Source organism: Lupinus angustifolius, chromosome LG16 (genome assembly GCF_001865875.1).
Source record: "Lupinus angustifolius cultivar Tanjil chromosome LG16, LupAngTanjil_v1.0, whole genome shotgun sequence".
NCBI lineage: Eukaryota > Viridiplantae > Streptophyta > Magnoliopsida > Fabales > Fabaceae > Lupinus > Lupinus angustifolius.
In genome coordinates this window covers 5053194-5071166 of record NC_032024.1, presented here as the reverse complement: position 1 = coordinate 5071166, position 17973 = coordinate 5053194, and the positions used below count along the sequence as shown (strand labels likewise).

The window sequence follows — 17973 nt, the reverse complement described above, 5'->3', positions numbered from 1 at the left end:
ATCCTAAGTTAATAGAACTATGGGTCCCTATGCTATGTATTCCTTCCACGAAATCAAATAGAAGTAACTAGTTTTTCATATCATAGAAGAAAACCCCAAGAGAAAAAAAGCAAAAAAAAAAATCAAGTAGGAACCTTTACAAATCGGATATATGAATGGAGCCTGGACTAAACAATAAAACTAACACAATTTTGGTAGATATCACAAGAACATAACATGAAAGTTGTATTCAATTACAACATAATCCCTATCTTAAAATATAACAAAACACAAATATTGCCCATTAAACTATTTCTTCCAAATTGATTTGGTTGACACAAAAGGAGAACGAAATAATGCAATAAAAAGAAACAACCATCCCCAATATCCTAAAATAAAACCAGCAAGAAACAGGTTCTAAAGGAATCATAATTTAAAATCCAACCAAGGAATAATGTTCTGCTCCATTCCCCATATAGATTGTGTGTTAAACTGTACAAATCCAAAATGTATACATGAGCCAAGCAGAGGAAAAATGGAAATAAATTATTCATCATCTTCCTCATCATAATCACCAACACCAACATCAACATCATCTCCAACACCTTCAAGTAGTTTATCAACATCTTCTCCTAACTCAAGTAATCTAGCACTAAGCCTTTCCACCTTGCTTTGTTCTTGACCTAAGCACACAAGCAAATCATTCAGTTCACCTTCACTTTCTTTCTGAGCTTCTTCCCTTGCTTCAGCTTTTATTGCTTCCACATCTGGGAATGTTGAGGACACTCCCACTCCCTTTTTCAGTGCTTTAACCTCATTCTCCAGTTGGTAGTTAGCTTGCTCAAGACTATTGTAAGCATCCGAAAGACTCCTTAGGTCGGATTCCGTCTTTGTAGCTAAACTCTGATACATTGTTGCGTCGGAATCAACTTTGGCCTTTTCTGCCTTGAGGGACTCCAACTTTTGAGAGGCTTCTTGGAGATCTCTGCGGAGTCTATCTATTTGGACTCTGTCTGAGGGCTCGGACTGGAAATTATGACCTCCACCTGTCTTAGCCAGGTCCTCAGCCAAAGTAGAATTTCGAACAAGGAGATCCTGAAATGTTGACAAGAAAAGGAGAAATCATCAAATCAAATGCATATCAAGAGTAGTCAAACTATATACTTTCTACATTGTTGTCTGTTACAGTCAAATCATACTCCAATCCTTATAATCGGCTTTCCATCACTTCCATGGGATAAATATGTCGAACTAATAATTATTAGTTGAAGAATACTTCGGTCCCCATACATGACGCTCATTTTCAACTTGGTCCCTATACATACAATTTTTTTTAATTCTGTCCCTATATGTATAATTATTTTCAAATTAGTCCTTGCCCTTTATATGAGTTAAAGTATAGAGACCAGATTGCAGACAACTGTCACATGTAGGGACTAAACATATACTTTTTGGTCCCTATACGTAGTCATCATTTTCTCTTTGGTCCTTACACAAGACAGTCATTTTTAACTTGGTCTCTATACTTTAACTCCATCAATCAGTGTCATTGCAACAAATGGCAAGAACCACGTTGAAAGTTAGTGTACACAAAAGGACTAAATTGAATTTTTTGTACCTATAGGAACCAAGTTGAAAATGAGCGTCTATATAGGGACCAAAAGTATAGATTACGAGGATTATGGATCAATAATGGATTAGCTATAGAATCCATCAGAAGTAAACCTGACTTCATGAACAAATTGACCAATGACAAGGATGTAAATGAACAACATATCCAAGTAAACATGTCATAACAATGTTCTTTATAATCTTATAATGTGTGTATCATTTGAACCAACCCCAAAATCTCACTTTAAGCAAAATAATAACACCAGTTAAAAGCACAAAACTAAATGTTCTGAAATATTAATGTTGATTTGAGTACATTCAACCTGCACCTTCCTAATTACAGTAAATGTAGACTTCCTAAACGGAACAGATTCATGACAAATAGTACCTGTATCTCAGAGGACTGCTTCTCAACGAATTCTTTCAGCCGCTTTATATACTCACCATCACTTTCACCACTTTTCTGCTCTAATTCAGCTGGTACTACTGCCACCTTGCTTTTTGGATGACTATAAACTTCTACAATCTGTTCTTTAATGTCCGCTTCCAGTCTTTTAACAAGATTCACAAAGTAAGAATCCAAGATTGAAGAGAGAATTGGATGATCGAGATTTTTCTTTTCAAAGAACTCATTCTCATCTACTACATCTTCAATATCAGCCATGCTAGCTGCTGAAGATCTAGAAAATGATTTACGCATCAGAGATGAGTCAACACTGGCAAAAACAAAACTTTTCTGCATCTCATCAAACTTCAAAAAGTATGAGCTAAGCCCAATTTTCTGACTTATTACATCAACGATGGCAAATGCAGACTTTCCACTATCATTGGATTTGTTATAAATCACACATTCACCCAAGACAAGTGCAGCAAAACCCCTTACACACGATGTTTCTGACAAGTTTGATGTCAACTCGAGGAGATAAGTGAGGTGGGGATGAGCATCGAGGAAGCAATGCACTGCACTCGGGCAATCTGCTAGCCAGGTAACCAGTAATTTCAAGATAATGGCTTGAATATAAGAGTTTCCTGATATAGTAGACTTTCCATCTTTGCGTTTCAACGAAGAAGCAACAGCCAAATATTTCATCATTCGGTGTATAAGTGGCTCTGGAGCTCCTAAAGAATGCATGGGTACCTCAATTTCAATTCGTAAAACCTGCAACATAGCCTGATAAGATTTTTCTGATGACAACCAAAATTTCTGTTTTTAATCTCAATGTACAATGTCCATAAAACAAAGCATGTTTAACTTGTATATGATTTAAATAACTTAATATTAACCCTTCGCATGACTCTAAAAATTATAAAAAGCCTATATAGACAGAAAGTACATTTTGCTACGAGTTCATTGGACAAACCTGCATATTCTTTAAAATTATGGGTTAGATAAACAATAATGCAAAAAACAAGTAGTGCAGCGGTTATGAGCTACCATTAATGGGACATGACTACCATTATGAAGACCAAAAAACAAGTAATGCAGTGGTTATGAGCTTATACATAATGCCACATAATTATGAATATCACGTCTTACATGCATAGACTAACAAAAGAAATCTACATATAAGTTTTGTTAGAAAACCATAGAAAATTACCATCTGCTATGTTTGGATTACCCTTTTAACTAAATGAATAAGAATATCACAAAATATAGAGCGAAATATAAAAGCAAAAAGGGGGGAAAATACAACAACCAAGCCTTAGTCGTTGTATTCTTTCCCTCTTTTTAGCTTTTATATTTCTCTCTATATTTGCCTGGTGAAATTGTTAATCATTCATACATATGAAGCAAACCAGATACAAAGTGAAATTTAAGAAATTACCAAGTCTAATTTTATGTATATTATTGTTTATTAGCATAATTAATGTTTTTAGTTGTCGAATCTTGTTATAGGATAAAATCATAATTTTTCACCTCAGCATTTAGTGAACTAGTGTTGTCAATGGGGATGGTGGATTGTGGCAAATTGCCAAAATTCCGCCATCAAAATAGTGGACGGGTTTGCGGGCAAATGGCCATTAAAAAATATATAATTTATATAGAAAATAAATAAAAAATTGTACCATAAGCTACATCACAACAAGGCAACAATTAACATAACATAGGCTTCAATAAAATTCATCAAGTCTTGTGAGGTCACTAGAAAATGGTAAAATGAACAATACTATATGGTAAAATGAACAATACTAAATGGTAAAATGAACAATACTAACAAGTCTCATAAGGCCACACAACTAAAAATCTGAAGGTAAAGAGAGATATTAAAGATAATTGATCTAACTCTCCTTTTCGGCATCCTCCTCCTTCCCAACCTAATCCTGCTCCTCCCCAACCTTATCCTCCTCATTGAGAGCAAACTCGGCAGCATATCCTTAAAGAAGAAGAAAGTTGTTGAGGCTTTTAGTTACCTCAGAGAATGAAGAAAGAAGAGGAATCGCTGGACACGCTGGAAGGGTGTGTCGCTGCTGTGTGACAGTGAGTGGGAGTGGGTGTCACGGTTGTGAGAGAGGAGAGTTGCGGTTTCAATTGAGAGGAGTGTTGCATTTGATAATTTAGGCTTTCTGAGTTTGTGGGTAAAATCCAAGATTACCCTAAAAACAAACCCCAGAAAATCCCACACATCTGCCATTTCCGTCACCCCCATGACGGGTCATAAACTCAATGGCAGACACCGCCACTTAACGTCGTATTTTTTAAAGCACTCTTTTGGAAAACTGCCACCACAATCCGCCATGGCCGCTATTTTACAACACTAATTTAGTCCCGAATGCAGACTGATATAACAACTGCAATTTTTAAGAATAGTTGAAAATACGAGTTCCTTAGAAGTAGGAAGCAGGGGTAAGTCACGTCTGTGGTTTAAATGTCAACTTCCCCTCTATTTTCAGTTAAGAGTAAAAACAAATTTTTTTGGTTTTTGGAGAAAATAATAATTTTGATACCAAATTCCCGAGGGGGAAGCCTTTTCATGTTATAATTTAAGACTGTAAACGTGAGAGAAAGCAAAGAAGAAAAGAGAGAGAGGAAACTGAATCTAAGAGAAAGTGTAACTGAATTTTAGCAGTTACAAGAAGATATTTTGTATTTCTGAAAACTTAGAGAATACAAGAGAGGAAACTCTTATTTATAGAGTTCCAATAAGGGCAACATTGTTTGGTAAGCAGAATAGCAAACTTAAAGATACAAGAAGGAATAAAACTATTCCTAACAAACAAAATACCAACTAACTAACACACTGTTATTACAAAATAACCGTGTGTTCTAATACAACCCCCTAGAAGCCAAAGGTAGATCAGCAGTGCAAACTTGAAGTTGTTTTCTGAGAGTGATGAATCTTGTAGGAGATAGAGGCTTAATGAGCACATCTGCAGTTTGAAAATTAGTTGGGATGTGCTTGACTTGTAGAGACTTGTTTTGGATCTTTTCTCTGACAAAAAACAAGTCAAGCTCAATATGCTTAGTCCTTCGATGGAGGACAAGATTATGAGCCATAGCTACTGTACTGAGATTATCACGAAGAAGAAGAGGAACAGTGTAAGCAAACTGTAATTCAGTGAGGAGGGATTGAACCCACAAAAACTCTTGAGCAAGCAAAGCTAGACTCCTGTATTCAGCCTCAGTACTGGACTTGGAGACAGTTTATTGTTTCTTGGACCACCAGGTGACAAGGTTAGGCCCAACAAATAGACAAGCCCTTGATGTGGATTTTCTATCATCACAATCTAATGCCCAGTCAACATCACAGAACCCCTTAAGATCCAAAGGAGAGGAAGAAAGAGCAGGTTGTAGATGCAAACCATGGCCTTAAGTGCCATTTAAGTACCTCAAGATTCTTTTCACAGTTGTCCAATGCTCTTCTAGAGGAGCAGATAAGAATTGACAGACTTTATTTACTGAGTATGCTAGATCAGGTCTTGTTATAGTGGCATATTGGAGAGCACCAACTATAGACCTATACAAAGAAGGATTTTCAAAGTAATTGGACCCTTTTTTAGTCAGTTTGCAGTTAGAGAGCATAGGGGAAGACATAGGCTTTGCTCCGCTCATATTAGCTCTTTCAATGGGATCTCTGATGTACTTAGATTGTGAGAGAAGTGTTGATTTGTCCTTGAGATATTTAACTTCAATTCCCAGAAAATAATCAAGTGTACCAAGGTCTTTTAAAGCAAAGGCAATGCTAAGATTATCAATTAGAGCCCTGATGTGAGGAAGAGATAATCCTATGATGATAATATCATCAACATAGACTAAGGCAAACAATTTGTAGGTAGTGGACTTGTGAATAAAAAGGGAGTTATCACACTTGCTGATGCTAAAGCCAAGTTTGATAAGAGTCTTTTTTAGCTTTTCAAACCATTGTCTAGGAGCCTGCTTGAGCTCATATAGAGATTTGTTAAGCTTACATACTAAAGACTTGTCCTTGTCTTGAAAACCCATAGGTTGTTTGCATATAAACTTCTTCATTGAGATGCCCATTAAGGAAGGCATTATTAATGTCAAGTTGTTGAATGGTCCAATGATAGGTGAGAGCCAAGGTGAGTAAAATCCTTACAGTGATAGGTTTTACGACAGGGGAAAAAAATTCATTATAATCAACACCAAGTTTCTGATGAAACCCTTTGGCCACTAACCGAGCCTTATACCTGTTGATAGAGCCATCTGGGTTTTCTTTCACTCGAAAAACCCACTTGCAGCCAATGGCTTACTTTGTTGGAGGAAGAGGCACTAGAGACCAAGTATCCGATTTTATAAGAGCATCGTATTCATCTTTCATAGCAGAAGCCCAAACAGGATCAACCAAAGCAACCTTAGTTGAAGTAGGCTCAATGTGAGCTAAATAAGCTCTAGGGGTTTTAAAGATCCCTGACTTAGACCTAGTTTGCATAGGATGAGATGAAGTAGGGACAGAAGCTGACTCTCTGGGTGTAGTGGTAAGACTAGGATCAGAATTAATAGACACAAGGTCAGTGGTTTGACTAGACTCAACAGGGACATCAACATTGTTTGGAGGGGACAAATTATTAGACAGAGATATAGACTCACTGATGTCAGTGTTACCACTATGAGGTATTTGATGAGGAGAACCAGAGGAGACAGGACTCACAGAACTAGGTGTGTGTGAGGGACTAGGAGTAGGGTTATGAAAAATTAAAATTTGTTCAGGGAATACAGTGGTCGTAGGAGTGGATGAAGAAGACTAAAAAGGTGTAGCATATGGAAATCTATGTTCATTAAACACAATATCTTTGGATATGACAATTTTACCATCACTAGTAAGACACTTGTACCCTTTGTGAAACAGTGAATACCCTAATAATGTACATTCAGAGGATCTAAAGTCTAACTTGTGTTTGTTAAAAGGTATGAGATTGGGAAAGCAGGAACAACCAAAAACTCTTAAGTAGAGGTAGTCTGGACTGGTATGGAAAAGAAGTGTATGGGGAGATTGATAAGCAAGTTTGGGAGAAGGCATTCTGTTTATTATGTGAACATCAGTAAGAAAAGCATGATCCCAAAACTTCAAAGGAAGACACCTATGAGCTAATAAGGCTAAACCAGTCTCTACAATGTGCCTGTGTTTTCTCTCAACTGTCCCATTTTGGTGATGAGTATGAGGACAAGCTACTCCATGAGAAATACCCAATTTGGTCAAATAGGAAGTGAAAGGCCTAAATTCCCTACCCCAATCACTTTGGACAGACTTTACAATGTTATCGAACTAAGTTTTGACCATTGTAAGGAAGGTGTCAAACAAAGTGATGGTGTCTGACTTTAATTTTAGCAAATAGATCCAGGTGCGTCTAGTGGCTGAATCAATAAGTGAAAAATAATATCTAAAGCCAGTGGTGGAGTCAACAGGTGCAGGTCCCATAGATCAACATAAAGCAAATCAAAGGAATTGGGATATGTATTAACAAAGTCAGAAGCATGCAATTTATAAGATTTGCCTAGACAACAAGCAGAGCAAAAATCCAAAACACTTTTATTGCAGTGAGAAATTTTACAAGTAGTAAGAATATTAGAAACAACTTTGTCATTAGCATGCCCTAACCTACAATGCCAAAGGAAGTAAGTAGATGAACCACTAGTAGTGTTGTGTACAATTTTATTAACAGAGAAAGGAAAACTAGGAGTAACTTGTTGCTTAGCGACATCAACAGTGGAAGGTCTTGGACAGATGGAAGGCTGCAGATCATGAAAAGCATAGAGTCCCTCTGAAGTGAGAGTTCCTCTTAGCAGAACCTGATCAGTAGATTTGACAAAACAATGATAACGGTGAAATTCAAAATAACAAGGATTATCTTGTGCAAATTGTGAGACACTAAGCAAATTCTTGGTAATAGCTGGAATAAGTAGTAAATTTTTAAAAGATAGAGAGACTTGAGGATTAAAAGATGAATAAAACTTGGAATTTCCACAGGAAGAGATAGGGATACTAGAACCATTACCCATATAGATCTAATCTGCGGTGAACTTTTCAGTTGGCTCTTGAACCAGAGCAGGATCAGATGTCAAGTGATTGGTTGCACCTGAGTCAGGATACCACACAGGGGGATTAGTATGGTGACCAGGAGCACCACCAGAAGATGAAGCTATCATGGCATATGGAGAGCCAAAGTAACCTTGAGCAGCAGAGAGAGAAAGTTGAGCACCAGAAGCAAACTGATCATAATGTCCAGGGTAAGAGCCCCTATTATGTGGAAACCGAGGTCCAGAGTATGGATTGAAGTTCCTTGGAACATGAGGATAGTAAGGTGATGTAGAATTAGGATAGTGTCTGGCCATAGGTGCAGTGTAGGAAGAATTATTGTAAGGTGGTAAACCAAAAACAGATGGAGCTCCATAATGATCTGAACCATATGTAGAAGGTGCATAGTAACATTATGAAATGTCATGACCATACTTGTTAAAATACTCAATAAACACAGAGCTACCTCTTGGTCCAGCACCACCACGTGCACCAAAACTACCACGTGCCTTGCCACGATTACTACAAAAATTACCTCTAAACCCTAGAGCACCAGTAAATTGAGATGGAACTCCTTCATTGCGTCCCCTAGGTACAGAAGGTGACATAGGAGACCTTACTGAATAATGTTGCATATGTGAGTTAATAGACGAAGAACTCGAAGGGGAAGCAGCAACAACGTTAACAGATAACGCATCAGATATGGATTTGGTGCGGTTTATCTCTAATCTAGCTTCAAAGGTTAAGAGATAAGATTGTAGTGCATTAATTGAAGGAATGTCCTCTTGACTTTCAACAGTGGTAATTAAATTGTGAAATTCTTCAGGCAATCCATCAAGAATACAATCAATGTGTTCAGCTAGGGTTATAGGAGATCCAATTGAAATCAAAGAATCAACAATTACCTTGATCTTCATGAGATACCCTGAAATCGTACTTGAACCTTTAACAATTGACCTTAATTGAACCCTAAGTTGCCTACCTTTGGCTTTTGTTTGAGCATGGCAATACTCATTGATTTTGCACCAAAGCTGAAAGAGTGTCTGCAACCAACAACTCTAGGTTGCAGATCTGCTGAAAGAGAATTGAGAAGCCACGAAATGATCATTTGATCCTGTTCTTCCCAGCTTATATACGTTGGATTAACGCTACAGAGAAGACGATCCTCTTCTAGTAGGTATTTTTCTGGAATATCATCACCAGAAACAAACCTAATTGCGCGATTCGATGTGAGAACTGCCACAGTGAACTGTTTCCACACAAGAAAGTTGTGTTCAGTGAGCTTCGTTAACGGAAGAGGAAGAGTGAGGGAAGGAGAAGAAGTGCGCAGAGGAGAAGCCATGGATGGAGGAGGAGAACTAGGATCTTCAGTGACGTGAGCCAAAACTTAGTCATAAAACTAAAATTATCATTAAAAACAAAGGCTCAAATGAACTCTATGGTCCCACCACCTCTGCCAAAACAATGAATAAAAGCAAATAATACAATGAGACAATTATTTGAAATACCTTTTCCTTGCAAGGGAGATTGTCCTTCAATATATGAGATAGAACGCTAGCGGCTCTGCAACAAACCTAAATTTTAACACAATGTAAGCCAGACAGTTAGTTCTCACACAACAAGAAAAAATCATGAAAATGAGCATCCATTCCATGTTCAAAGATCAAAAGGATATAGTTTAATTGAATTGTCAACCAACATTTTTTGTTGCATTAGCTTTAAATATAGATGATAGATCTGAAATACATATAAAGAAAGTATCACACCTCAAGATCACCATCATTTTCACCCAAAGTAAGACCATGTAATAGCATGCTGAAAACGAAACAATTAAAAATCTTAAAACAATTGAAGTTCGCAACAAACATACGATAATATAGGATACATAAATTAACAAGGATTTGTCACATCAGAGAAGTTAAGATCTTATATTACAAAGTATTATACTAGAACAGACATTAAAGCGTCAACAACAAAGCAAACCTTCCAAAAGACATACTGACATCCTCCTCTAGGGGTGCATGATTCATAGAATATGGCTGTGGAATTAGTGTAGATGCCAGCATTGATTGGCCATCAGCATTTTTCTGAATTAGATAAAGTAAATCACAAGTTCACAACAGGGGGAAAACAAAACAAATTCAGAAATGATATATACATATAGTATAATTTACTCCAGCCAGAATTAATGGATATCAAATGATGCTTTTAACGGGGGGAAATCAAGAAACAAGTATGCATAACAAACCTCACAAAAGCTTTTGAAAACATAATCAGCTGCAATGAACTCTTGCATGCTAGAAGTCCTCAAAATGATCCTAAGTATAGAGTTCAGAGCTGGTTCAACTTGTGGCTCCTCTCCAAGAAATTTGGTAGCAAGAAGATCGAGATTCTTTGAATCTCCAGTAATCAGATCACCAATACATTGCATTGCCTAACAAAGATCCAGTTAGCGGAATAAAAGTGAGCACCCCTTTCATACTTTGTCACAGCAGGAAATTTTATTACAAACTAAGCATTTCAAAACATAAATAAAAGGGCAACCTAATGCACAAGGCTCCCACTTAGTGGGGTTTGGGGAGGGTACATGTATGCAGCCGTATCCCCGCTAGCGGATAAGTTGTTTCCAGGATTTGAACCAGTAACCTCATAGTGAGATTGCCTGTTGTTTGATAAAGCAGAGGGCACACGTCTGACAATAAGAGACTTGCTCTGTATTTATCTCTAACAAAATAGAGATCTAGCTCAATGTGCTTAGTGTTGTTGTGTAAAACAGGATTATGTGACATTGCAACTGTACTGAGATTGTCATAGTATATAATAGGAGTTTGACGTGGAAACTTGAGCTCACTAAGAAGTGATTCTATCCACATTACTTCCTGAGATGCAAGAGCTAAGCTCTTGTACTCAGCTTCTTTGCTTGATCTAGAGACGGTGTATTGTTTTTTAGATCACCAACTAACTAGGTTAGGACCAATGAATACACAAGCATCAGAGGTTGATTTTCTGTCATCTATATCCGAGGGCTAGTCAGCATCACAAAATGCAGTTAGGGCTACAGGAGTAGATACAAAAGCCTGCTTAATCGATAAACCATAGGTCGCAGTGCCTTGTAAGTATTTTAGAATTCTTTTGACAGAAACCCAGTGAGATTTAAGATGATTGTCAATAATTTGACAAATTTTGTTTACATTATAAGGCAATATCAGATCTAATCATTGTTGCATATTGCAATTCTTCTACGATAGACCTATAAAAGGAAGGATCAACATAGGTATTAGTCCCTTATTGACAGAGAATGCAGTTGTTAGCCATGGGTGCAGGCACAAGCTTAGCAGACCCCATAAGAGCTCTATATAAAAGGTCTCTAATGTATTTGGATTGAGACGTAAGTTGAGAACCATCAGTTAGATGCTTAACTTCTACCCCTAGAAAGTAGTCAAGTTTTCCAAGTTGTTTGAGAGAAAAGGTTGCACTGAGATCCTTAATGACCTTGTTAACAAGTGAAGAAGAGCACCCAATGACTATAATGTCATCCACATAGACTAACACATAGAGTTTGGATGAAGAAGAGGTATGAATGAAGAGTGAATTATCACATTTACTTACCAGAAAACCAAATTTGAGAAGAGTATCCTTAAGCTTTTCAAACCATTGTCTAGGGGTTTGTTTGAGACTATAGATTGCCCTATGAAGTTTGCACACCAAGGATTTATCACTAAACTAATCTACTTCTCTAATATTTTACTACAATTTGTTTATATTAGAGTTAAATACATAATACAACGTGAAAGAGAAAGGAAAGTTATCTTACCGCACAGCGAACAGCAACAGGTGCCCATTGGCTTTCAACACCTAATATTAACAAATGGTCCAGTACCTTCTTCTACAACAAGTCCAAAAAACAACAGAATGAGATCACCTGTTTTTTACTTATGTAAGAATCATGAGATAAAGTTCTTGGCAAACCTGAACCAGAGTTGTCTTATTTGTCTGTTTGTTCACATCTTTCCCAGAACTGGCCTCAGGACCTCCCTTTATTAACAGTTTAATTGTTTCTAACGTGCTGAGTAGATTGATTGTCTACTGACATGGTGTTTATAAAAAAAGTTAGCTGTAACGGATCACTTATAGTATAAACTAAAGTTAAAATTTAGAAAGAATCTAACCTTTTGCTGAGTAAAAGTGTAAGCACTTCCTCTCAGGTTCAAAATTGATATCAATGAATCAAGTCCTATAGTCTCTCTTAGTAGTACCTGAAGTGTACTTAGTTCAGATCAGTACCAGGATAAGAACTGAATGAACACAATAGAGTCAACAAACCTGATTGGATGCATCATTACGAAGCAAATTGTTCAATAATTCAAGACAGTCCTGCACATTAACCTAAGAATTAGTATCTGGACCAAAAGCTATACGAAGTTCAATGAGGCTCATACAATATTACCCCCTCTGGTCCATTTTATAAGACCCTTTTGGGTTTTTTGTTTTGGTCCTATTTATAGGACCCTTTTCAAAGTTCTATGTACAGTAAATGATATGTTACCATAATACTCTTATTTACTCAAACAATTTAGTGGAAAAGAAAATGATTTAGTTTTATTAATGAATGACAGTTTTGGGTAAACTACATACAATTGTTTACAAATTTAATGATATTTTAACCTTCCTTAATTCACGTGAAACTACCCATATAAACAAGATTAGATATGAAAGTGCAGTCAACAATCATTAAAAAGCAATATTATAACAAAAGATGGCAAATATAATGTCCATACAAATTAGCTCAAAACAATTGAAAATTGAAGCAGGTATGCTGTTTGAAAGCATCACCAAAAGTTATGCCCTGACTAATTATTTGGCACTAGCATTCTTTTGTATGGTATTTTACCAAAAAACAAAAAAATATGAAGTATTTTATTCAAAAAACCTCTCTATGTGTATGTTCATAACTATAAGCAGCTTTGAATTAGAACATCATGTAGTTAAAAAGCAAGTTAAATAAACTACTTCATATGGTAACAATGTATGACCTGTACAACAACTCCACCATCTGAATTTCCTTCCTCTTTTATGATACTGAAAATCTTCTCAAATGCACCTTCAAAGACGACAATCTTTTGAATCTCCTACAGTTATTAAATAAATTTTGATAAGACACAGTATGTTACCCAAAAAAATTGAAGTGGAAAAATTAACTATTAGAGCAAAAAGGTTACCCCAGCTTCATGGGTCAGGTGAGTAAGAAGCAATAAGGCCTCATTCCTTATGACCTGGAATGTAAACGTTGATTATTTTCCCAGTATCAATAATAGCCAAGCAAAGAGATTCTCAAACAGAATTATCATATCCGAGGTTTTCTTTTAAAAAGAGGGTAAGCAAACGTAAATGTTAAACAAGTATATTTTGTGTCGACATATGACAAAAAACAATTAAGTTTAGAAAGGTTACAGGGAGGATTACAAGCTTTCAATTCTTGTACCTCGCGATCCATAAGCATATCCATTAGCCGAGTTATACCACGAGGGATGATCAATATAGCTTCCTGTAATCTAAAGAGGAACTCAGCAATGATGCTTTCTGAGCTAAATGATTTAACAATTTGATGGATTAAAGTCAAATAGATGCTAGAAAACTAATACCTCTGTGGAGAATTACTGACAAGGGCAGTCAATAGTTGCAGAGTATAATATCGTACATAGAAATCATCCTCTTCCTGTCAAAGTACCCCCAAGGAAAATATTACGAAATGATTTATATGCATATGCCTAAAAATCAATGAAACTTTGAGTGATAAAATTGGGAATGCATCCCATGATTATGGTAAATAAATTCTTACCAACAAACTTAGAAGAAGAGGGATACTTTCCGCTTCTCTAGAGAGTAAATCAGCATTCATCAAAGCTGGCTGAACTTCATTACTTGAAACTTTTGCATGATTAATAGGAGTCAATGCACTTACAAGAGTTTCCAAGGCGCCACGAACCTGCATGGATATAATTTTCATTTCACACAGTGTTAGTACTTGATATATTAAACGAAAGTGGTACAAATCTCGGGGGGAGGGGGCTCACAATCTAACTGAACCAATGTCCGTCAATCAAAAAATGAGACTGAAACAACCAAAACAGTAAGTTGAAAAATGAAATACTGCATTGATTGATGCTATAAAAAAATGTCAAAAAAAGATCCTATCGGAGCAAAATAAAGGCCAGTGATGAAGAGAAAATCATAGAACCCATTCACGGCTGACAAAAACAAATATAAGAAGGTCAAAAAGATAACTTAAAGCCAAAAACAGGAAATACGTACGTTAGATATCAGTGTGGATTTTGGACATTGCTTTACATATGACTGATGAATGTAAATTTGACCTAGTAACAATTTAGTGCATAACAAGATAGTCGTGAAGTAAAGACTACTCAACTCTAGATTTAGCACGCTAAACTAGATTATGAATCTAATAATTGAACTGTCAAAAAATAAGCTTGGACATATCACTTTCAAAGTTTTTATCCCATCTTTATCTTATTAAAATGAATTTGATGATCTGGATCCTTGACTAATGCAAAAAACAAAAAACAAATAGACCAGAAGACATGGCAGTGAAGAAGTTTTGTCACCATCTCAACATCGTCACGTTCTTCCTTTAAGACACTTAGCATTATAGGAAAGCCTGCAGAGTTGTATTAAACATATTATGTAAGGCAAGAGGAAACAAAGAGAAATAAAGTTTGAGAGACAGGATGTACCTGTTGCCCCAATTGCTAACTGGGAAGCTTGGCTTTCTGAGACAACAGCCTGAAGCTCAATAATAGCATTTCTCCTATCCTCTTCTAGTTTACCATTGCTTATGCGATCAAGTAAGCGCTCAACATAGCTAATGAGACAAGACAAATAGAAGGAGTATGACATAGTTATGAGGTGCTACAGACAATCGTTGGATCAAACAAGCGATTCAAAGCACTGGAATGAAAATCCCACAATGGGAAATGGCAAAATATAAAATACAGTTCAAAATAGCAGTGATAAGATAATGCAACAACAGAAATTTTTTGAAGAAAACTAGAAAAGATAACATGCAAAGCAGCAGAAGAAGTCGATAAACAACAAAATTTAATTTCGACAAACAAAATATAGATCAACAGGCAGGCACTCCTAAATCTCATGCAGTAGAATAACTAAAACAACAAATTCATGGCCGACCAAGTTATATAGAACATTGAAACAGAAAAATCCACATTAGATTTTGAAAATATATTTGTAATCAAGTTTTCTTCAATAAATAATTTTGACTAAGGGGCATTTGTAAACAGAAGTTCTTCTTAACTTATTTCAATAAGCTTATAAGAGAAGCTTGTAAACAGAAGTTCTTCTTAACTTATTTCAACAACAAAAAATGAATAAGTGCTTAATTAAGTTGTTTATCCAAACATGCTCCAATATACAACATTACAACTTCAAAAAAAAGGAGTTTAACCTTCTCTAACTAATGAACTAAGAGCAAGGCAAGTAGCATAGAAATAGGAACATATGACACATAACCATGATATCCAAATACAACAGTTCTCCTACACATCTTTTCTTGAGAAAAAATAATAAGAAACATCATAATAATTAGAAGGAAAAAACACTTATTATGTCTTATAATGATAAAAAAAAGATGCTGAGTCCACGAGACTCCCACCTAGTGAGATCGTAGAAAATATATTATACAGTCTTATTCGCGATCACTAGCTCCAGGTCACAAGGCAAACAAATCGAGGACTTGTGCCTCTTAATAATACAATCTTAAATTTAAAAAAATAAGTATACCTATCTGCATTTGAAGAATTCTCGTTTCCAAAAACAAACCCTACAACTCCCTGCACGAGAAGAATAAATCATCAATATAACCTCCTCGTGTAGCTTCTCAATATGAAACGAATGCAGTGAGATTAATTTCAATTTGAATTGTGAAAATTTACCTTGTAACTAGACACCAAATCCATAATCTGAAATCACAGAGTGCTCCAAAATCGTTGAAAAGGGGGTGAGGAGATCGTTGTAGAACGACAGAACAGAAAACACCGAAGCAAGGTTAGTACGATACTTTACTTCTTTATATATTTTATATAAGATTAAGTTGAGTTTAAAAAACTTAATTCACTTTTATTTGCTAATTCAAAAACATGCAGTAACCTTTTTGTAAATGAATCTTCTCTTATTAAATAATTAATAATATAATGGCTAGAGATGACAAAGTAGTGGCATTGCACGTTTCAAGTGGGCATTCTCCATATGAATAATTAAAAAACAAAAAATTTGATATAGAAAAAAATAAATTAGTTGAAGATAAAAAATAAAATAACTTTAATATTATATATGAAAAATTGAAAAAAATTATATTACATTATAATTTTTTAGGCATTAAAATTATAATTTATATGAAATTTTTTCCTAAATTAGGTCTAAAAACCGGCCGTATTGTCTTACAGAAATGCTCATAGTATTGGCAGACTAAGGCTAAATGGGAAATAGAAAAATTTTGTATATACCACTATAAAAAATACAGGCTATGTTGACATACTCACTGGCCTTGTCCATTTTGCTATTTATAATAATGTTAAATTACATCTTATTTACAATCTTTATTTATAGAAGAAAAAATATTAATCAATAATATAAAAAATGTATTGAATTAAAAAATAGCAATAGTTTAGAAGAGCGACACTTGTTAGAAAAGACAATCTCATATCAAAAATAAAATAAAAAATTAACTCCTTATTCATTGTGTGATACAATATCATTGGTATACAAAAAATAATAGAGTAAATTACACTGACACCCCCTGAGTTTTAGTGAAATTACACAAACCACCCTTCACTTGTTTACATCTACACAAACCCCTAGTTTTATACTTTCGTTACACTGACCACCCCTGCATGAGAAATATATATAATCTTTTAAACAAAAAATATGATAAATGCAATTAAGTTAAACAAAACATGATATATTGTTGAGACAAGTCCAAATAATATACAAATCAATATATTTTCGTTATTTTTTGTTACAAAATGCATCAACAGTTCTAAAGAAATATTGTTTAAATCGCACGGGCACGTAGGACTTATCGGGGATGCATCAAGGGCTTCGACAGTTCCTCGCGGACCAACTCGGATTTCTTGATGCGTGAGTCCCTCTTGTCGAGGTGTCGGCTTCGTCACACAGTGCCGAGTTGGGTAGTTGCTTAACAATGAGGTATTAAACTTATATATTATTTGGACTTGTCTCCACAATATGTCATGTTCTGGTTAACTTAATTACGTTTATCACATTTTTTGTTTAAAAGATTACATTTATTTCTCGTGCAGAGGTGGTCGGTGTAATGAAAGTATAAAAAACCTGAGGTTTTGTGTAGTATAAAAAATTGAGGGGTGGTTTGTATAATTTCACTAAAACTCAGGGGTGTCAGTGTAATTTACTCAAAATAATATTGATTAACATAAAGGGAATAATATGTCAAAATGTTATTATTAATAATTGAGAGTAGTTATCTAAAACTTTATATTTTGACGTGGGGTATAGTACAATACTTGTTTAAATTAAAATTTTATTAGGCATCCAAATTTTAAAGTGACTTGTTTAGATTTCAAAAATTGAAATATATTTAAAATTTCGGCCTTAAGGTAAGGTGTCTCTGATTTGAGAGCTAAAGCCCAACCTTTTTGTAAATAAGCAAAATTACTTTTTTTCTTAATCAATATTTTTTCGATAAATATGATAGTGATTAAACACTTAATATCTTGTTTAAGAATCTAAGTCATCTACCAATTATTTTTATGAGTGTTATTAATATCGTACCGGTAATCAAACCGGTCAGGGCACTGGTATAATAGTATAGCGGTTCAATCTGTGATACACTAATTAA

The 17973-nt window shown here is 35.3% G+C and overlaps 1 protein-coding gene across 1 annotated transcript; it reads right to left on the bottom strand.

The window, feature by feature from the left end:
* On the bottom strand, positions 202-16168 carry LOC109330019 (golgin candidate 6-like). Its single transcript, XM_019563974.1, has 19 exons — positions 16031-16168; positions 15879-15928; positions 14816-14943; positions 14687-14739; positions 13903-14049; positions 13706-13779; positions 13546-13615; positions 13283-13336; positions 13097-13192; positions 12387-12437; positions 12233-12319; positions 12033-12146; positions 11878-11949; positions 10312-10497; positions 10047-10150; positions 9830-9878; positions 9572-9637; positions 1979-2749; positions 202-1074 (listed from the first exon to the last, which is right to left on the bottom strand). Exons 1-19 carry the CDS (start codon positions 16052-16054, stop codon positions 526-528), a joined length of 2745 nt encoding a protein of 914 aa, XP_019419519.1. The 5' UTR covers positions 16055-16168; the 3' UTR covers positions 202-525.

What these genes read in the sequence shown, in the direction of transcription:
- LOC109330019 (XM_019563974.1), bottom strand. Translation starts at nt 16,054, where the DNA reads ATGGATTTGGTGTCTAGTTACAAG. An exon ending in TTTTCAAAAGCTTTTGTGAG is followed by an intron (nt 10,151 to 10,311) that starts GTTTGTTATGCA and finishes TATCTAATTCAG; the next exon opens with AAAAATGCTGATGGCCAATC. An exon ending in ATCTCCCTTGCAAGGAAAAG is followed by an intron (nt 2,750 to 9,571) that starts GTATTTCAAATA and finishes GCTATGTTGCAG; the next exon opens with GTTTTACGAATTGAAATTGA.